Source organism: Cyanistes caeruleus, chromosome 9 (assembly GCF_971803275.1).
Source record: "Cyanistes caeruleus chromosome 9, bCyaCae1.hap1.1, whole genome shotgun sequence".
NCBI lineage: Eukaryota > Metazoa > Chordata > Aves > Passeriformes > Paridae > Cyanistes > Cyanistes caeruleus.
Window position 1 is genome coordinate 9,251,245 of NC_141709.1, and position 20,064 is coordinate 9,271,308.

At 55.2% G+C, this 20,064-nt stretch overlaps 4 protein-coding genes across 4 annotated transcripts in view; 3 read left to right on the forward strand and 1 right to left on the reverse strand.

Moving 5' to 3' along the window:
- Positions 1-12,788, forward strand: part of LOC147651514 (maestro heat-like repeat-containing protein family member 7) — a 98,474-nt gene extending 85,686 nt beyond the window's left edge. Inside the window, exons 13-15 of the mRNA XM_086842838.1 lie at positions 11,714-11,816; positions 12,081-12,137; positions 12,431-12,788. Coding sequence (XP_086698964.1) covers positions 11,714-11,816; positions 12,081-12,137; positions 12,431-12,621 — 351 coding nt within the window. The 3' untranslated portion in view covers positions 12,622-12,788. The remainder of the gene's footprint in view (positions 1-11,713; positions 11,817-12,080; positions 12,138-12,430) is intronic.
- LOC147651519 (endogenous retrovirus group K member 6 Gag polyprotein-like) overlaps positions 1-20,064 on the reverse strand; it is a 222,124-nt gene that overhangs the window by 7,687 nt on the left and 194,373 nt on the right. The gene's annotated exons all lie outside the window — the stretch shown is intronic.
- On the forward strand, positions 1,896-11,389 carry LOC147651520 (uncharacterized). The gene is made up of 8 exons (XM_086841925.1): positions 1,896-3,170; positions 6,662-6,952; positions 7,125-7,259; positions 7,529-7,674; positions 8,127-8,407; positions 9,607-9,766; positions 10,338-10,641; positions 11,253-11,389. The coding sequence occupies exons 4-8, from the start codon at positions 7,633-7,635 to the stop codon at positions 11,387-11,389; spliced, it is 924 nt and encodes a 307-aa protein (XP_086698051.1). The 5' UTR covers positions 1,896-3,170; positions 6,662-6,952; positions 7,125-7,259; positions 7,529-7,632.
- Positions 14,448-20,012, forward strand: LOC147651521 (maestro heat-like repeat-containing protein family member 7). The gene is made up of 15 exons (XM_086842840.1): positions 14,448-15,000; positions 15,283-15,347; positions 15,439-15,588; positions 15,762-15,910; positions 16,195-16,342; positions 16,589-16,776; positions 16,866-17,003; positions 17,273-17,387; positions 17,541-17,678; positions 17,881-18,057; positions 18,182-18,337; positions 18,496-18,597; positions 18,990-19,092; positions 19,357-19,413; positions 19,707-20,012. The coding sequence occupies exons 1-15, from the start codon at positions 14,862-14,864 to the stop codon at positions 19,895-19,897; spliced, it is 2,016 nt and encodes a 671-aa protein (XP_086698966.1). The 5' UTR covers positions 14,448-14,861; the 3' UTR covers positions 19,898-20,012.

Sequence of the window (20,064 nt, forward strand, 5' to 3'; positions counted from 1 at the left end):
GGCATCTCCAAGCCAGCATTTGCCTTTTTGATGGACACCTCTCACAGCCAGTGTGGTTGGGAAGGTGGTGACCTGACTATCCATTCTCTGGTGGTGGTCAAAAACTTATAAATACTGAGAGAATAAAGGACTCTGTTGCACCACACCTCGAGCTGTGTCCCTGTGACTCATTTTGTGTCCAGCAGTGACACCCATCCTGGTGCACTGAGTGAGGGGAGGATGGACAGGCCAGCAGCAGTTCTGGCTGGAGGATTCCTGCTGGGCTGAGGGCAGTGGCTGCGCCCATCCACACAGGAAACATCAGTGTGTGTCCAACACCTCCTGAGGGAGCCCCTTAGGCACAGCTTCTGCCCAAGTTTTGCCAACATCTCCCTGGGCAAAGCATCCAGGGCAGTTCTTGCAAAGGCAGCACCTTTGAGGAACCCACAGTTGACAGCAAATTGCACACAATTACTCTGCAGTGCATAAGCAGTAAGTAATCAAGCATGCTAAAGACCAGCAGCGTTAATTACTGGCCACTTCCCCCAGCTGTTCCTCACCTCTGGTCCCAGCTGCAAAACCAGCTCACAGTGTGCAACAGCTGCATTTGGAGGCCCAGAACAGCCCTGGCCTTTGGCTGACTGTGTAAAAGTTGGATGACAATTTGTAGCTCCACGTGGGAATTTTGGAGCTTCTCCAATTAACCCCTGAGTGCTGTGGGATTCTCTGCTGGAGGATCTGAGTGTGACAAGCTGCTGATATTGCCTGAGTTGGTGTTGGGGCATCACAAAGGAGCCTGGACACCTTCCCCTATCCCAGGCTGCTCCGAGCCCCATCCAGCCTGGCCTTGGACATTTCCAGGCATCCAGGGGCAGCCACAGGAAACCTGTGCCAGGGCCTCAGCAGCCTCACAGGGAAGAATTGACATAATTAATGTAACTAACATAGTTCCTTCTGAAGGTCCAATGGTGAAAAGCATCCCTGTAGCTTCAGCTGATGAATTTCAACACTGAAAGGCACAAAAAACCCCAGAAGAAACGGAGCTCAAGCTGGCCAGGACGAACATTTCCTCTCCTGCTGCCAGTTATGGGGCAAGTATTACATCACAACGTGTTAGTAGAATTAAATATCTATTTGAACTTTGCTTCTTGTGTACTTTTTAATTTTAATATTATTTATTCTTTGACTTTCAATAATTCATCGAGATGCATCCATATCGGTAATTAAAACATGTACAGTAAGAAACAGAGCTCACATAAATTATTCCACGGCATTCATTATTTATTTGGCCACTTACAGCTGTGCAAAATTTACAGAGAAAATATGTACATTAATTAACATGTACATTACAATTTCATTAGTGCACTTTTTCGGTGAGTAAAGACACTCAGATATGGGTGTGTGAGCAGCTAGAGAGGTCTTGCTTGTGCCTTTTAAATTATTTAGGTTTAAGAAGAGGTCTGTGGTTGGAATCCAGGAGGAGCTGCTCGGGGGAAGCCTTTCTGCTGGCCTTACACGTGTGGTGGCAAAGTGGTTTTTTCCAAAGCTGCCAGGATTCCTGAGCCAAGCTCAGGGATGGATGTTTGGCTGTGTTGTACAGCCACGGGCACTGAGTAGAGCAAGGGACAAGAGAAAATCTGATATTTCACACCCTCTGGTGTAATTTCCTGTGGTTGAGTCTATCAGGGAGTGCTGGTGCCATGGTGGTCCCACTGCATTTCTTGGCTGGTGTGTCCTGGAGGGTGAGGCTCAGGACAAGGCCCTGCAGAAGACTCTCAGAGGGGTTCTGGAGGCACCACTGTTGATTTTTACCCCCACAGATTCCAGCTGAGGCTGCTGCAAAGTGACTCCAGTTCTAAAACCAGCTCTGGAAAAGGTCCTGTGCATCAGCACTGAGGCACAGCTCAAACAACGAGGAGTTTCTTTGTGCCAAGTGGATTAAAAATACCCAAACCAACCCAACCAAACAACTCACGGATTCTATCGTCGTCTGAAAGGGAAAAGAAACATTTTTATTCAGTGCCACAAAATTTGCATCAATAACAAGTCCAGTAGCACACCAGGAAATTTCCACATGAGTAAACTCCACTCACTGCAAAAAGGCTTGTATCCACTCCTGGAATTTAATGGTTCAGCTGGCATGTGAAAGCTGTTATTTGGAGGTTTAATTATTAAGATCAAATTAAATTTCAGCTATTGCAGCAATGAGCAGATGCCAGCTGAGGGATTCCTTGCTGGGGAATGCTGGAGAGGATTTTGGTGTATCCACATGGGAGCCTCCCTGCTAGGAGGATGCTCAGAAGGCATTGTGCCTTGGATAATGAACTATTCAGGAGTTCTGGGAGTCCCAGGGATGCCTTTTCCTGGTTATGAATTACTCCTGGTGAAATCTGGCAATGAACTGCCTCACGGTGACCTGTGGAGTTCCTGGTCAATGAGGGGCTGCTGGAATGAAGGGAATGCTCCACTTCATGGCTATGGAGCTTTTCCTTCCCCCAGCAGGAGCTCTGGCTGGGACTTGTAATGGAAAGTGTGAAGACTTGTGCAGATGAAGAGCAAAGAGAACAAAGACCCTCCAAAACTCACTCTGTCTTTCCAACCAACCCCACAGAATTTGTCTGTGAGCTTTCATAGTTTTTGAATTGCCAGCCACAAAAAACTTTTAATTCTTTTTGGCCAGGCTGTGAGTGCACTCAGAGGGTGGAGCAGATGAGGAGACAAAGGTTTGGGGAAGCAGAACACAGAACTATTTGCTTTCTGGAAGGCTGGAGTGAGGTCTTGGGGGAAATCTGCCTCACACAGAGACTTGACAAGAGCCATGAGGCTCTGGATCATCCTCCCCTGGACTGCCCAGGCATGGGAACTCCATCCCTCTGTCCCACAGGGGCAAACTGCAGACCCCCCAGCCTTCCCCAAACACCTGCATCCAGGGCATTTAGGAGCTGATTCCCCAGGGCAGGGCTGCACTTTGGGCATTTGTTCTCCCTTTACAGCTCAGCTGCCATGATGCAACAAAGACAATGGTTTGGATGGACACAAAATCCATTCCTGGTGTGTGCAGTGCAAGTGTGGAGGAATTCCTGTTGGCCTGAACCATCCGCTCTCCTGTGAGCACCTGACACTGCACAGAGCCAAAGGTGGGATCACTACAAGGGGATCTTCTCTTCCTCCTGCTCTCTTCATCATCACAGGTAAATTGGAGGTTGGGACACTTCACTGGGGCAGGGACACCCAGGCTGAGTGAGGAAAGGCCGCTCCCCACTTCTCTGACATCCTAATGATGGCAACCCATCATTATCCTACAACGACCCATCCCAGAGGAGCCTGTTGCGTCCTGGCAGGTGCTGGAAGGAAGTGAAAGCATTCCCAAGGAAAAAGGGAGAAACAGTCCAGCTCACCAATGCCTCAGAGCAAAACTTTAGAAGGCATTATTCTGTGTATTCCCAACTTCATGGCCAGAGTTGAGGCTGGGTTTGAAAAATGTGGATTTACTTCTTTTATAGAGGAACATTTATTTTTTCACAGCAGAAGGAACTCTTTTGAGTTTCCTGCTTGAGACAGAGATTGAAAAATACACTGCCTTGTCTTTCAAAAATGTTCTGAGGAGCCACTGCAAGGTTTCAGATGAGGGCCACAGTTATGCTCTGGAGGTTGTCAGAAGGAAGGATGCTGCTCAGTCTTTCTCTGTTCTCTTTACTGGAGCTGGCATGAAAATGGATTATTCTAAACCATCTCTCTGTGTGGCTGTCCCATTTGTCAGCTTCCTGCAGGCACATTCCCTGCTTGATGTTTTCATAAACTCCACTCCTTTTCCTTGGCTTCTGGTGATAAATTGTAATGGCAAGTGAAAATATTCCAAAATAAATCTGTTTTCATGGCCCTCTGCAAAGTCCACTCTGAGAGCCCTGTGCAGATGTAGCACTTTGGGAGGAGGTGGGGCAGCACCAGGTGCACATCACACATCAGCCCTGTGGTGTCCACATTTTCAAACCCTGCCCCAACTCTGGCCATGAAGTTGGGAATGCACAGGAAATGCCTCTAAAGTTTTGCTCTGAGGATACAGGTGAGATGGACTCAATTTCTCCTCCTGTTTCCTTGAGAATACTTCCAACTTCCTGCTGTTATTTTGGTAGGGTCTGTATTTTCAAATAAGGAGCAAATTATTATTATTATTATTACTTGGTCCAGGAAACCAAAGGAACATAAGGAGAAATAACAGAAATTTTTAGGTTGGAAAAGATCCCAAGATCTAGGAGATTCTAAGATGCAATCCAACCATGAAGCCAACCTTTCCAGGCCTCCCAGTGATCCCATGGAGAGGGAGGTGCCAGCAGCAGCCCCAGAGCTGGGCTGTGACAGAGCAGGGATGAGGCCAAGTCCAGAACTGCTTCCCAATGACCCCCCCTCACCCCTGAATCCTCTACTGCTGGTACCAAGGCTGCTGTTTTCCCTGGAAATGTGTCTTTCCAGCCCAGAAACTCCTCTCCACTGGAGAAGCCCCAGCAGCAGAGCCCTTCTTGCGCTCTGTGGATGCTGCAGGGCAAAGCCTGTGGTGGCCCCTTGGTTTGGGCTCTGCAGCTCTCAGCACCCAGAAGAAGCTCTGCCAACACCTCCTGCTTCTGCTGCATCCTTGCACACTGTCTGATGATCTGAGAGCTTTTCCCAGCCCAAATGAGCTGCAGTGAGCACAGCAAGAGATGAAAATGAACTCCAGTGATGCCTTTTTCCTGCAGGAAGATGAGGATGGGCAAGTCCTTCCTCTGAGGTGCCCTTCAGCCCAACACTGGGACACTGCTGCCGAGCTGGGCTCAGCTTTGTTTTCTCTCCCAAAGTAAAAGACAGGCTGAAACTAGGACAAAACAACAAAGAGGGAGAGACAAAAAGGGAGAGCCTGGGTTTGAATTGACAGAAACCCCAGGAACCGGAGTGCAGCCCAGTAAATATTGGAATGACATTACCTGAGCTTGAGAAAAAATTGACAAATTGTTAGGCTGAATTCCTGTCTCTAGTGGAACTGGAGAGCAACCACCATGGAGATAACATTATTTTCTTTAATCATTTTCTTTGGCAAGAGAATCAGAAGGAAAAAGCTCCAGAGTGACTCTTATTATATTTTCCCTCCCTCTGCCTTTTCTTTCTGATTCCCTCCATCGTTCCCAGCTCTGTCAAGATTGTGACAAACTTAATTACCAGCAAACAGCAGGAATCCCAGATGACATATCCATGGTTTTTTCTTTCTTCTGACTTCATGAGATCTTTCTGGTCTTTAATGTAGAGTGAATGAGGACGGGGAGCAGATGGTGCTGGTGTCCAATACCAGCAGCATCTGAGCCCTTATCTCCTTGAGATCTTCAGTGTCAGGATGGGATGTGGATAACAAAACCTGAGTGATGAGATTCAGGGCTGGAGGTTCAGAAAACGGGATTGTGCATGACAGGCCCAGATCTGCCATTTGGGGGCTGTCATAGAAACCTGCACTCATTTCAGGGCTGCTCACAGCAGGGACTGCACAGCCCAGGCCTCTTGCTCCAAGCTCCTGGCACCAGGATAAGGCACCTTTGTGCCTCCTGCATCTGTAAATTTGATGCTTGTTGGCTATAAAACAAGAGCTGGGTGAAACATTGTCATTTGCAGGGAGTTTGCCCTAAAACCATGTTTCTAGGGCATGAAACAGCTCAGGGTGAGGTTCAGTGAATGGTTTTGAGCGAGAAAAAAGATTTAAAAGAAAAATGCCTAAAATACTTTCAGTATTTTTAAGTGGAGTTTTGCCCTTTGATCTTTTCAAAGGGAATTTTATTGTCTTGCTGTCTCAAAGATGTTTTGGCTGCAGGGGTCTGGAGAGGCTTTTCAGAGTCCTCACCAGTTCTACAGTTCAAGAAGCTTGTGGCCAGCCAGGTTTTGGCCACCTGTGCTCCCATTGCTGCAGAAGCAGGGAGCCCTTGCCTCCACCCTGCCATTACTATTATTATTATTATTATTATTATTATTATTATTATTATTATTATTATTATTATTATATTATGTTTATGTTTATGATGTTTATTTTTACACCCAGGCAATTCACTGTTTTGCAGGAAATGTCAAGATTTTCCACACAGGCACCTCTTTCCCCTGTGCACCCATCTTGAGAGAGAGAAAATGGTCATGTGCCACTTGACCAAAGCAGGGGCTTTGCAAACACACCAAACACTGGAAGTTTGGTAGAAAGAAGCAGCAAATCTCTTTTTTATCTTAGTTTTATCTTCACCAAACCTTCTCTGAACAACTCTGCACCTCCTTCTGCATTCATTTCCTCAAGCTGGGTGTCATGGAGTTACTTTACCTTTAAGGGAGTTGGAGTTGCTGGGAACTGCCTGGAGTCTTTTCTCCTGACCAATTATCGGTCATTGCTGAGAACTGACAGCAGTTTAGGCCATTGAAAAGTGGGATCAACTTGTGAACCCTACCTTAAAGTGTAAAAGCAGAGCTCTCTGGGTTCTCTTTGTTTTCTGGCTGTGGAGGGTGGCAGAGCCCCAGGCCTCCCGTCCCTGCCCAGGCCATGCGGCCGGGCGGGGATGGGGCCGGGCCTGCCCCGTCTCCCGGCCGGGAGATGGCGGGGCCTGGGGAAGGTTTTCCTCGGGCCGGGCCGGGCCGAGCCGATCTCTGGCTCGGCTGCAGGTTTTGCTGTAACTAAATTCACTAGAAACTGCTGAGTGAAGAAGGAGAGAGGCTTTGGACCTGCAGCAAGCAGAGACAGCGACCACACGCTCCAGAGCAGCTATGAAGAACTTCCCATCGCAGACGGCTCCAGCTCCTGTTCGGCAGAGATCCCCGAACCATCTACAAAAGCCTGGGCAAGATTTTAACTCTTTCATTACCCAGACGAGACTTGCGGATTAATCTTTTTATCCAGAGAGAGAAAAAGAGAGTGATCAACATGAAAAGAGACTTTATAAACTACCAGTGACAGGAAAGAAAAGAAGCTTCAGAAGAGGTAGAGAATTAAGAAGATGCTTTAATTAAGCTGAAATATCTTTCTGTTAAAACTATGGAGATGGACAATGAAGTCCTGTGCTCTGAGGGCGCGTGAGCCCATCCGTCTTTGCCTCTTGCCACACAGATGTTGCAGGCAAGTGTGAAACCCTCTGCTCTTTGCTTCTGTGCAGGTGCTGCAGGAAGAGCAGAATGAGAAGAGGGCTTTAACAGAGACACTGCTCCAAACTCGGGGACAGCTCAGCCAAGCGTGCCAGCAGGTCCAGCAGCTCAGGCAGGAGGTGAAAGAGCAGCGAGAGAAGGGACAGGTAAGTCTGAGTAGGCAGGGAATGGAGTGCAGGGCAGGGACAAGGGCACAAAAGGCAGCTCCTGGGACTGAGGGGACAAGGGCTGCCTGAGGCTGTGGGAGCCTGGTAAGCTCCAGAGCTCAGGCCCAGGAAGGAGGGCTTGCAGTGCAAGCAGAGCTGGGTCGAGAAGCCACAAGAAGTAGCTGAAGGAATGGGGTTTGGAGACAGCAAGTGCAAAAATCTGAGCCTGAGGGCAGGTCCCAGGAAGTCACTCTGCATTTTGTTGCCAGACCATCAAGGCAAAGCTGCAAGCTGAGCTGCAGGAAGCTCACAATGAAATGCTGGCAGTGCAGAGGAGGCACAAGGAAGAACTTCAGGGCATCAGAGAGAGGAGATGAATGTCCTCCTTGAGCAGAGGGATGCTCTACAAAAGCAGGTGAGTGAAACAGCAGTGGCACTGCAGTCACGCAGGGAGGACTCTGTGGCCTTCTTGCTTTTCCATGGCAGAGCAGCAGCTGATGGGGTGATCCCTGGGGCTGCCTCATGCTGTGGGGGCTCCATGGCAGCTGCTCTGAAGGACACTCAGTGCTCTGCTGAATCTCAGCTGCTGCCCCCTGAACAGCTGGGCCAGTCCTCTGGGCTGTTGGCCAGCACCCATCAGCATGGACTCCTGCTGGCCTCTTCTTGCTAGCCTTGGTTTGGGAGGTGCTTTTTCAGGTGGGCCACTTAGAGACTTAACCAAGTTGTCCATCTCTATTGGGAATCTGCCAGTCCCAGGACAGGGAGAAAGGGAAAGTTTTCCTTTCTCATTCCTAAGTGCCTCTACTGTGGCTGACAGAGGCAGGCTGTGGCTGTCGCCTCTGACTGCTTTGTTCTGTTTGACTGGAGGTGGATGAGTTGACATCTCAGCTGGCAGCCTCCCGAGAGTTCCTGGAAAGCACACTCCAGAGAGCCCAGCAAGATGTGAGCGAGGCCCAGGCACAGTCAAGGCAGAAGCAATTGGAGGCTGAACACATCCAGAAGAGGCTGGAGGAGGCAGAACATCAGAAGAAGGAGCTCCAAGTGAAGCTGCAGAAACTGGAGAGGGAATGGAGTGAATGCAAAGAAGTGGCACTGGAAAATTTTGAATTGCAGGCTTCCGTGAATGTCCTAGAGAGGGAAAGAGACAGGTAAATGAAAGCCTGTGGGACTCTGCAATGTGGTGAATGCATTCCCTCTTTGCCGTCTTTGCACCTGCCTGGGGCTCTGGCAGCATTTCCTAAGGGGCAGATTCTGAACTCTCCATGAAGACACATCTCATTATCTGTATGTTGTGTTCATTCTCTAATATTTTAAGCCTTCAGTTGGAGTTTTTCTGAAGACAAAGGCTTTTGGGGTAGCTCTTTCCCTCTAGGGAGTGTTGTGCTCTTAGGTTAGGTTAGGTGGGTATGTTAACAGTGCTGGAGCTGCAGTGTAAGGAGCTGGATACATCCATCAGCTCCACCTTGGCTGCTGTAACTTGAGGCCTTTGGGATCTGATCAGCCTGGCATCTGATGCCTTTGCTGGGCAGCACCTTCTTAAGGCCCTGAGTGCTGATCAAGCCCAGATTGCCCTGGGAGGCACCCAAGAAACAAGAATGTCTCTGGTGCATTGTTCCTGATAAAATGCCCCCCTGGTGCCTGGAGGGGCTCAAGCAGGGTCCCTGCCACCCTCCACACTCACAGGTGTTACTGACTGTGCAAAGAATGCAAGAAACCAGAGCAAGGTTAGGGGGGCTCCTCCAGCTGATCAAGTCAAGCCAGTCTTCAGTGCCACAGGATTTTTCTTCCAAGAAGAAGACAAAGGAAAGGCAGAGCACTCTTGCTTGCCTGGAGGTTTCTGCATCTTCCATCAGCTTGAGCTCTAAGCCTCTGTTGCCACTTCTGCCATCAGCCTTTGTTCCTCCAGCTGAAAGTAGGATGGGTGCTGGTAAATCTCAGGGAACTTGCCAGACATCCCCTGGCTGTAGGGTGCTGCTCCTCCCACCTGGACATACAAGATGGGGGAAGGAAATGTCTCTTCCATGTTGACCAAACCTCTTCCCCTTGGAGCCTGGTTAGTCAGAAGAAAATTCTTCCTCTCCCCTAATGTCTTCATTGCAGGACTTTGTTAGGTTTGTATGCACATTCCCATCTCAAATAGAAGGTAGGCCATGAAGGCAGGAACTCCCTGTTCTTTCAGGAACAAAAGCAGAGTGGGCACATGCTGGGCTGTGACTGCAGGGGGAACAAACAGCCAAGTTGTTTAGACAAACCTCATTGGACAGAGCAGTTTTCTCTGAGGTGCTGCAAGTCCTAGGAGTTTATAAAATGTGATGCCATTAGTAATGAGTTGCATGCTTCCCTTTAGGCTGATTCTGTCTCTGGAGGAAAAGAGCATGGATCTCAGAATGCTGGAACAAAGGAACCTGGCGCTGAACAATCAGCTGTCTCAGTTTCATTCTGCTCTTCAGCAGGCTGAACTGGTCTCTTCAAGCCGTGCAGGACAACTGCAGCAGCTCAACACCCAGGTAAGCTGTGCACTCCATCCTCTTCTCCAGGGGCACACAACACCACCTTTGGCATGCTAGTCCCAACCTCTTTCCCCTCCCAGCAGCATCCACATGTTCTTCCCAGGCCTCCTGCTGCTGCACCCTCAGGCCAAGGCTGGATCTGGTGTCTGCTGCCATAGTTTTCCCCCATTCTTTCCTGGGTCCCAGCAGGAAATCTGGGAGCAGAAGCAGCAGCACACTCCTCTGGAGCTTCTCTGTCCCTCTGTTAGCAGTGCTCTCCCTGACAGGATTGGTGCCTGTGCCATTCACTGAGCAATGTGGGGACACAGATGTGGCTATGGCAGGCTGGGCAGGGTACTTCTACCACAGCCAGTTCAGCCCGTGTTCAGAGCTGCAGCCTCAAGGGTGCCCCTTGCCTCCCTTTCCCTGTTTTCTCTACCTTTGTCTCTACTGGAATCCTTGGTTCTGCACCTTCTGTTTCTGGTGTATTTCTGCCTGAAGTCATTTCTCCTTCAATGCTCTCCCTACTGCCTGCTCTGCTGCCTCAGGAGCAGCCCAGTCCCTGAGGCTCTCTGCATCCATCTTCCAGATCCAGGCCCTGCAGGATGCAGTGACAGAGAAGGCAGCTCAGCAGGACACTCGAGAGAAGGAGCTGCTGCAGGAGCTGGAAAAGTCCCAAGCAGGAGAACAGAACTTGAGGGACGCTGTCCATGTGCTGCAGGTTGAGATGTCTGAGCTGCGTCTGAGGCTCCAGAGCTCTGAGGAAAGAGCAGAGGCCATGGCCACACACTGTGAGGCCATGGAGATGGAGCTGAGGATGGCTCAGGCTGACAACAACCAAATCAAGGCCTGCAATCAGGAGCTGCAGACACTGTTGGAGGAAACTCAGCAAGGTACAACTTCTCTCCCATCCATTGCCCCATCCTGTTCCACCAGCGGGGATCTCTGATCCCATGCAGAGGTAAAGGCCTTTGCCCAGAGATGGCAGACAGGAAAAACAACCAGCACGAGACTTATCCATCCAGGCGCCAGTCAAAGTTTATCTCAAGAATGATGCTGTGGCTGGCGGTGCCAACTGGCTCTGCTGTGGCTGATCCCATACACAGCTGGTGCCTTTCAGGTGCTGTGTCTGTGCTAAGCAGCTGAAGCTGGATGCCTCAGCTCAATTCCCCCAAATTTCAGGCCCTGTCAAAGCCTCCAGGCTATTGGCCTCTCTGGAGCAGGGCTGCACAGGCATCCCTGCTGCTTTGTCTCTCTTGGATTGTTCACTCAGCACAAGGCCAAGAGCAAACACACTGCTATTCCTCTGAACCTTGCCCCTGCCATTCCTGCTTTTTTCTCTGCCTGGAAGTTTCCTTCCTTTCTCTCAGTTTTGGAAGCTCTTGTGGGCTTAAGGCCTGGCAAACCACGGCAGGCAGAGAAGACAGTGCTGTTGTCTCTGCAGGGTGCCCATCAGTTTACTTTGCTTTGCTTTCTCCCTTCTCTTTCCCCTTCCCTCCTGCAGCAATATGGAGGGCAGAACAGCAGAAGACCTCTCTAGAAACTGCATTGAAGGAAGAGGCTGTGACTGTTCGTCAGAGGTGGCATCACTGCAGAGGAAACTGGAGAGCCAGGAGAAGGAAAGGAAAGATGTGCTGGTGAGAATGGCAGATGCCACAAAGGGCCATTTCCTAGCTATGTTTGCACCTTGTGTTACCAGTTCTAAGGAGCACCTTTTTCCAGTTTAACTTTCCTAATTGCATTCTTCTGAACAAGGAGGAAGTCACTGGGGCTGCGGGGCGGGCCGGCACCGCGGCTCCCCGGGCAGCAGCCGGCCCTCTGCCCCCTCCAGAGCCCGGCGCCAGCGGCTGCTGCCCGGTGCCTCAGGGCTGGGCGGGCACGGGAGGCCGGGGCTGGCCGCAGGCAGCAGTGCCCGGCCGAGGGGCAGAGCCCGCACCAACCCTTCCCTCCCGCCGCTCTCTGCAGCTGGCACAGGACAGGAGCCGAGCGGCTGAGCACCTGCACCGGGCCCTGCTGTACCTGGACAGCCCGCAGGAGTCCCTGCGAGCGGCGGCCATCAGGTTCATTGGTGAGCCACGAACCGGGCTGGGCTCCCTCCCTGCCCCACCGCAGCTCGGCCCCAGCCCCGGCTGCTGCCCCGGCCCTGGAGCCCCGGCTGCCCTCGGGGCTGCTGCTGCCGGCCTCTGGCAGCCGGGGCCCTTGGGCTGAGTCAGGATGCGGCAAGGGCCGGGGCTGAGCCCTGCCGGGGCAGGAGGCCGTGTGGCCCCAGGGCTGGCAGCGCCGCTGGCAGGGAGCTGTGCTGCTGGGACCCTGACAGGCTCTGTGTTCCCAGGGATGGCCGGGCAGCACCTCCGGGGGAACAAACGAGAGCTCCAGAGCATCTGTCAGGGTGAGTGAGGGCAGCGGGCTGCCAGCCCCGGCGGCCAAGGGGAGCTGCAATCCCTGCCCCGGCTGCCCAGGGCTCTGCTCCCTGTGCGGACCAGGCCTGGTGTGGCCAGGGCACACACAGAGATTTCAGGGGCACGAGTGCCAATAGTGTCCAGTGGCTTTGGGCTGATCCCTTTGGTCCCTGCTCCCTCCTGGCCATGGCCAGAGCCACCTGGGTTGGCCCTTGCACGGGGCTCTCCTCAGGTCCCCGCAGATCCAGATCTGACCATGGAGATCTGTTCCTCTCTCTTGCAGCCCTTGATGACAAGGCACAGGACATCAGCCCTGCCATCAGACTGCTGGCTCTGGAAACAGCCTTTGTCCTCCGCGCAGCTCAAGGCTCCATCTTGCAGAAGTGGCAAGATGGATTCCGCAGGGCACGCAAGAACCGCCCTTGTCTGTGGGCCCGTGGCTGGCGGTGCTGCTGGAGCTCTGAGGAGAGCTGAATTGAGAGGCTCTCTGTCTGCCGGGGCCATCTGAGCCAGGCAGGATTTTTCTTTAAGATGTTTTTTTTTTCCTTCTTCTTTTTTGTTCTTTAATATAGAAATATAGAAATAGAAATATATAGAATAGATACAGAATTATATATAGAAATATAGAATGTGTTCTCATACCCAGTGTCTCAGGTGCTTTCTCTGGTGCCCAGTGCGCAGGGCATAGAGGGAGAGGGGAAAAGGGTGCTTGTGCTCAGCAAGCTGCCCAGGCGTGCAGTGGGGAAGGGAAAATGGCCAGAAGGCCCTCGGCCTTGGGTGGTTCTGCTGAAGCCTTAACGCTGCCCACAGAGGAGCTGGGCAGGGGCTGGAGCTGTGGGGATCGCTGTGATTGTGGTGCCTGGAGATGGGCATGAGGCTTCTCCCAGCCAGGAAGCACCGTCTGTGTCCTGCAGCCCGTGGGTTGCTGGCGGGATTGCTGAGGGCTCTGAGGCTCTCTCAATCTGGCTCCTCTGGAGCTCCATCGGGGCTGCCCCGCTGCCGGGCAGGTTGGCCGGGCTGGGGGAGAGCAGAGGGGCCAGGGTGGTGGAAGCCCTGAGGAAATTGGGTGTCAGAGGCCACGAGCAGCCCCCAGGCAGTCACCTTGTTCCTGTCACCCGCTGCTCTGGTGCTTCCCCTGAGAGACTGCCATGCCTGCAGCAGAAGCCCTCGAGGCTGGGCCTCAGCAGCCCCGAGGTGCCCAGGCTGGGCTGTCTCGGGACAAGGAGGGCAAGGAGGCCCTGGCAGGGCACAGCCACTGGGTGCTGCCAGGGCAGCGGGCAGAGGCAGGGCTGGCGGCCAGCCCGGGCCCCCGTGCCTGCCCAGGCCACGGTGCTGAGACCAAGGCTCCCCTGACACAGAGCTCTGTGTCTGCACAGCTTCTGCCTCCATGGGGAGGGTGGTGATGTCTCCTCGAGCAGCGCTGCTGAGTCGCTGCTGCTGAAGCGGCTCTGGACAGAGCAGAAACGGCACCAGAGCGTGCACAGGAACGGCCCTCAGGGCTGGGCTGGAGTGGCCAAGATGCCTCCTTCTCTTGCAGGAATAACAGAGATGGTGGACACAGTCCCTTCAGTATATATGTTCTACAGGCTGTAGTTAGGTTCTTTATTGCAATTGCTATAGAGGTCCTTTCATTGTACATACATTTTATAGATTGTTGCTATGAAGATTCTTATAACATAAATACATTCTGTAGTTCATTGTTGGTGGTGGTGCTGTTGTGTAAATAAATTGTCCTTGTTTGTCACAGGCTGTCTGTCTTTGCATTTGCTTTGGGCACAGGCAGCATTTGCACAGCTGTGGTTTCCCCTTGCCCTGGGTTCCTGAGGCTGGAGGTCCCTGGGGGTGCTGGCACAGCCACCCTGGGGCTGGGGTCCCCGTGCACAGGAGGGAACCACTGGTGGCGCTCCCGGCACTGGGCACCACTCGTGTTCCTGGGCTGCTGCAGAGCGGTGTCCCCAAGAGCAAAGCTGTCACCAGCAGAGAGGGGGCTCTGACAGGAGCAGCCCCTGCAGCAATGCAAAGCAGGCAGGAAACCTCCTGCCACCCTTCCTGCTGCAGCCACAGGTTTGAGCTGTTCCTAAAGATCCTGTTGGGCTGTCTGAGACACTTGGGCCAAGGCATTGCTTCCAAGCTGGGCCACTTTGGCCGGGCTGGGTGGAGCCCCAGGGCAGGGGGCAGCGTGTGCAACGGCCCTTGGTGACACGGTGCATCATGGTAACCGTGGAATGGAACGGGACAGGGTGTCCAAGGGCCCTTTGTGACATGGGGTGACATTAGTGTTGGTGGTGACACAGCCACACCACAGTGCCTGGTGCACGTGACAGGGCAGGACGGGACAGAGTGGTGCTGTGAGGAGCCCCCACACGGCGCACTCATTCCTTGCTGACCCAGAGCCTTTCTGAGGCGTTACTCCTGCAGGTCACCTCGAGGCCAGACCACAGCACTCGGTGACCTGCAGCCTTCCCGAGGCTTCACTTCTGGTGAGGTGAAGCACCACACTTCTCAGGTGTGCTCGAGCCCAGACCGTGGCATTTCCTCACCGCGGTCCTTGACGACGAGTCTCCTGTCCTTGTGGCACGAGCCCCTGAGACCCAAGTGCAGGACTGGCTGTCCTGCAGCCTTGCCAAGACTTCACTCCTGCAGGTGCCTTCCAGGCACAGCTGCAGGACTTGCCAACTCAGACCTTTTCTGAGCCACCTCTGCTGCGAGTAGCCATGAATCCAGGCAGTGATGTTGAGCAGAGACCTCCAAGTGTCCCCAAGCTGACCTGGGTGAAGGAGGAGAAAGAAGGCCCTGGGACTGCCCCAGCACAGCAGCCTGGAGAGCTGGAGCAATTTCAGCCACCTCAGGAGGGTGAGCGGCAGACCTGGGCCTGCAGCCAGCTTGGCCTCGTCCCATCCCATCCCATCCCATCCCATCCCATCCCATCCCATCCCATCCCATCCCATCCCATCCCATCCCCCGGGGACACACCCATGGACAGGACAGAAGTGGGGCTGGGTCAGACGCCCTGGAGCTGTACTCTGTGCCCTGGGGCCTCCTGGGGCTGTCCCTGCCTGGGGAGTGCAGGGCTGGGCTGTGTTCTCCGGCCTCTCCCGCAGCCCCTCAGCTCAAGCTGCGCTCGCTCTTTGCCAGGAGCAGCCATGGAGCGCACTCGAGAGCAGGATCGCAGCCGTGGCCTCTTCCGCACAACAGCGCAGGTACCTGCAGCCATCCCCTCTCCTGCTCAGCCCAGCACCACGCTTGGAGCACTCCATGCAATGTCCCTCATTTCTTGCCCTTCTGCTGCAGATGATTTGCAAATTCATGAAGAGAATTCGGGAGGAAGAGACCACTGCCATGGGCACTGTGGTCAGAGCATACTCTCCCATCTTCAAAACCAAGGCCAGTGCTGCCCTGCTGGACATGCTTGTGGAGGAGGGTCCTTCCAGTCCAAAGCAAGTAAGCAGTCTGTGGCCTGGCTTCGATCCTCCCAGGAATTGCTTGGCCACGCCAGCTGCTCACTGCGAGCCTTTGAGGCCGTGGCAGTGCGGTGGGAAGAGAAGCACTTCTCTGGGAAGCTGGGCACATTACTCCTGCTGGCAGCTTTCCAAGTTTCCCTGTGCCTTCTCCAGGTGCTCCCCATGGTGAGGTTCATCTACCAGTGGCTCAAGGCTAATGAGTTTCCTGAGTACAATCTGTACAGGCCCCTTCTGGATATGACAGAGGCACAGCCTGCTGACGTGGTGATGGCTCTCCTGCGTGTGGCCCCATGGTGTGACAGGTACAGGGCCCACGTGCCCAGAGGGCTCAGGGCATCCCCCTGCACAGCCCGGCTCAGGTGTCTGACAAACAGAGGATTCCAGGGCCCTGTGGCTCCTCCCTTTGTCAGCCCTGGCACAGCAGCCCCCGAGCCTGCTGCCCTCAGGGGCCAGTCCCCACAGGGCTGGGCTGCCACTGAGGGGCAGTGGGCAGAGGCAGGGCTGGCAGCCAGCTCAGCTCCCTGCTGCTGCCCAGGCCACGGGGATGTGTCCCAGACCCCCCTGACACAGAACTCTGACCCCACAGAGCTGCTACCACCATGTGGAAGAGCATCATGTGCTCGTGCAGGGCTGCAGAGCCAGCCATGCTGATACTTCTGGATGTGCTGGGCACCTGGCCAGAGCTCAGCATGTGCACCTCCGACGGGGACCACACGGCTGTCCTTGCCCTGGCTGTGAGTTTCTGCAACTGACCTTTGCTCACCCCAAGGTCACCTCTCCCTCAGGTCTCCATCCTCCCTCCTCCCATGGCATCTCCCTGCATCAGGCACTGGGCTCCAACCTGGCCTAGGAGCAGCTCCAGGGCCACCAGGCCGGCTGCTGTCCCTACATCTCCACTGGCCTCTCCCTGCCACGCTCGGGCCCTGCCACATGGACACCTGGGCACTGAGCGCTGACTCGGGCTGCTCTGTCCTTCACAGGCAACTGTGGTGATATGGAAGATGCTCCAGCTGCCCTGTCTCCCACATGCAGTGACAGTGTATTTCCCCCGTCTCTTGGTGCATCTGCTCTTGCAAGTGCTGTTCAGCACATTGGATCTGCCAGAGAAGGTCGATACCTTCTGGAAGAGATGCCAGCAGCAACACGGCCTTGCCATCAGCCCCAACAGGTGCTCCATGCCAGTCCTCCTGTCCCTGCCATGTCCCCAGGGCAGAAGCCCGTGCTCCCAGCATCACCTGGGCTTTGCTGTGCACACAGGTTTGCAGTGCAGACCCTGAAGGCCCTGCTCTGCCGACTGCACTATGAGGATGTGGTGGCAGCAGTGGAAGACGAGTGTGGCTGGGACACGCTGCTGTGTGCTGGCACGCACCACTGTGCTGTGGGTGTGCTGGCCAGGTGAGCTGCCCCCAAACAGCGTTTGTGCCCCGTGCCTGGGGTGCCCCACACAGTCCCCGTGGTCAGGGGCCAGAGGGCCTTGTCACCAAGGGATGGCCAAGGACACTGCACAAGCCTGGGAGAGGAGGGTGCCCAAGAGCAGCTGCTTCCCAAAGGGCCTGGGTCCCCTTGCAGGGTGGTGGAGAAGGGCCAAGCTCCTCCTGGGAGTCAGTCCATGGAGAGGTTTTTCCCACTGGCTCAGGGTCTTGGTTCCTTTTTCCTCCCATCAGAGCAATGCGTCACGTGTCCCTACCCTTGTGTTCTGCGATTGCATTCTACCTGCTCGGGCTGCTCAGCAAAGACACGGCACACGGGGATTTGGCCGCCATGGCGTTCCTTGTGGAGGTGAGCCTGAAGGGCAGCGCTGTCTCGCTGAGCTGTCTCCCAGCTCTCTGCCCTCTCGGTGCCGCAGCCGCCCGGGACGGTGCCCACGCCCTGTGCTGCTGCCTGGGCCCAGCCCTGTGCGCTGCTGCCCCATCACCGGCCTGTGCCCTTCAGATGTTGGAGTGCCTGGACTCGAGTGAATACCGTGACAGCGTCCTGGAGATCGCATCAAACAAACTGCAGAGCGAGTGCAGGGAGAGGCGTCGCTTGGCACTCAGAGGCCTTGTGGTGCTCGGCAAGAATTCCTCCATGGTGAGAAGGGGGCAGCGGCTGCCGGCGTGGGGCTGGGGAAGGCAGTGGCTTGCGCTTGGCTGGCCTTTGGGCACTGAGGCAGCTGCTGCCAGCTCTCCTGCCTCCTGCCTCTTGCCTCCTGCCCCAGGCCTTTGGCACAGGCCTTTGGCCTCTGGGCCCTGTGGCAGCAGGGTGGCATTTCACACACTTGTGTTCCACACAGGCCAAAAGAATGTGGGGCCTGCATGAAAGGCTCGTGGAGCTCCTGGGGGAAAATGACAGCCATGTGCTTGGGATGAGCATCGCTCTCCTCAGCCGTTTGTTCCTGTACAGTGGTGGCCCGATAACCATCCCCCTCGGCCTGCAGCTGGCTGAGGCGCTCCTGCCGCTCTTTGACAATGTAAGGCTCTGTGTCTCCAGCCATGGCTGCTGCCTTGGCACTGTGCCCTGGGCATTTGCAGGCCTGTGCCCAGGTGGGCCTGAAGCAGCTGATGCTGAGGTCTTTATTTCTTCCTTTCGTACAGGACGATAGCCAGGTGCAGCTGTGCTCCATGTTCATCTTCCAAGAGATGATGGATTTAGTACCAAAGGAGGGGAAAAAGGCCCTGAAGTCCCACGTGCAGCAGAGCCTGCTCCCACTCTCCTTGCACTGCCATGATGAGAACCAGCGCGTGGTTGATGTGAGGACTCGGCAGCTGCCGTGGCTCCCTGGCAGGGCGCTCGGCTGCCTCCTGCTCTGCTGCCTCGCAGGCTGCAGCTCCCTCCTGGTCTTGGCCCAGGGACGTGGGTCCTGTGCCCTGGGCTGTGGTGCCATCTCTGGGTCTCTGCTGCTCTCCAGGCCTCCCGGGAAACGCTGCTCTGTTCCGCCCGATTCCTGAAGAGGAAGGATCTCCAGCAGATGCTGCGGGTGGATCAGACCTGGAGGTTCGGCGAGGGCTTGGTAAGGGCGGGCTGGAAGCCCCAGCCCAAGGTTGGAGAAGCTCAGTGTGTGCGGCTGGCAGCTGTGCCCTGCCCAGTGCCGCACCCAGGGCCGCCAGCCTGTGCCCCACACGCTGCTCCCTTCCCTGGGCCCCGCGGGCTCTACTCCAGCCCCCTGTGGCCCCGAGCCGTGTGCCCATGGAGCCCCGGCACCGCTGGTCTGTCGGGCAGGGCAGCACCGCGGCTCCCCGGGCAGCCCCCGGCCCTCTGCCCCCTCCAGAGCCCGGCGCCAGCGGCTGCTGCCCGGTGCCTCAGGGCTGGGCGGGCACGGGAGGCCGGGGCTGGCCGCAGGCAGCAGTGCCCGGCCGAGGGGCAGAGCCCGCACCAACCCTTCCCTCCCGCCGCTCTCTGCAGCTGGCACAGGACAGGAGCCGAGCGGCTGAGCACCTGCACCGGGCCCTGCTGTACCTGGACAGCCCGCAGGAGTCCCTGCGAGCGGCGGCCATCAGGTTCATTGGTGAGCCACGAACCGGGCTGGGCTCCCTCCCTGCCCCGCCGCAGCTCGGCCCCAGCCCCGGCTGCTGCCCCGGCCCTGGAGCCCCGGCTGCCCTCGGGGCTGCTGCTGCCGGCCTCTGGCAGCCGGGGCCCTTGGGCTGAGTCAGGATGCGGCAAGGGCCGGGGCTGAGCCCTGCCGGGGCAGGAGGCCGTGTGGCCCCAGGGCTGGCAGCGCCGCTGGCAGGGAGCTGTGCTGCTGGGACCCTGACAGGCTCTGTGTTCCCAGGGATGGCCGGGCAGCACCTCCGGGGGAACAAACGAGAGCTCCAGAGCATCTGTCAGGGTGAGTGAGGGCAGCGGGCTGCCAGCCCCGGCTGCCAAGGGGAGCTGCAATCCCTGCCCCGGCTGCCCAGGGCTCTGCTCCCTGTGCGGACCAGGCCTGGTGTGGCCAGGGCACACACAGAGATTTCAGGGGCACGAGTGCCAATAGTGTCCAGTGGCTTTGGGCTGATCCCTTTGGTCCCTGCTCCCTCCTGGCCATGGCCAGAGCCACCTGGGTTGGCCCTTGCACGGGGCTCTCCTCGGGTACCTGCAGATCCAGATCTGACCATGGAGATCTGTTCCTCTCTCTTGCAGCCCTTGATGACAAGGCACAGGACATCAGCCCTGCCATCAGACTGCTGGCTCTGGAAACAGCCTTTGTCCTCCGCGCAGCTCAAGGCTCCATCTTGCAGAAGTGGCGAGATGGATTCCGCAGGGCACGCAAGAACCGCCCTTGTCTGTGGGCCCGTGGCTGGCGGTGCTGCTGGAGCTCTGAGGAGAGCTGAATTGAGAGGCTCTCTGTCTGCCGGGGCCATCTGAGCCGGGCAGGATTTTTCTTTAGGATATTTTTTTTATTCCTTCTTCTTCGTTCTTTTTAATATAGATATATAGAAATAGAAATATATAGAATATAGATATAGAATTATATATAGAAATATAGAATTATATTTAG

Excerpts from the sequence above, each read along its gene's own strand:
- LOC147651520 (XM_086841925.1), top strand. The coding sequence starts at position 7,633 with ATGAATGTCCTCCTTGAGCAGAGGGATGCTCTACAAAAGCAG. Across the intron at positions 7,675-8,126 it reads GGGATGCTCTACAAAAGCAG|GTGGATGAGTTGACATCTCA; the intron begins GTGAGTGAAACA and ends GTTTGACTGGAG. Across the intron at positions 9,767-10,337 it reads TGCAGCAGCTCAACACCCAG|ATCCAGGCCCTGCAGGATGC; the intron begins GTAAGCTGTGCA and ends TCCATCTTCCAG.
- LOC147651521 (XM_086842840.1), top strand. The coding sequence starts at position 14,862 with ATGAATCCAGGCAGTGATGTTGAGCAGAGACCTCCAAGTGTCCCCAAG. Across the intron at positions 16,343-16,588 it reads CGGCTGTCCTTGCCCTGGCT|GCAACTGTGGTGATATGGAA; the intron begins GTGAGTTTCTGC and ends TGTCCTTCACAG. Across the intron at positions 18,598-18,989 it reads GGAGGTTCGGCGAGGGCTTG|CTGGCACAGGACAGGAGCCG; the intron begins GTAAGGGCGGGC and ends CGCTCTCTGCAG.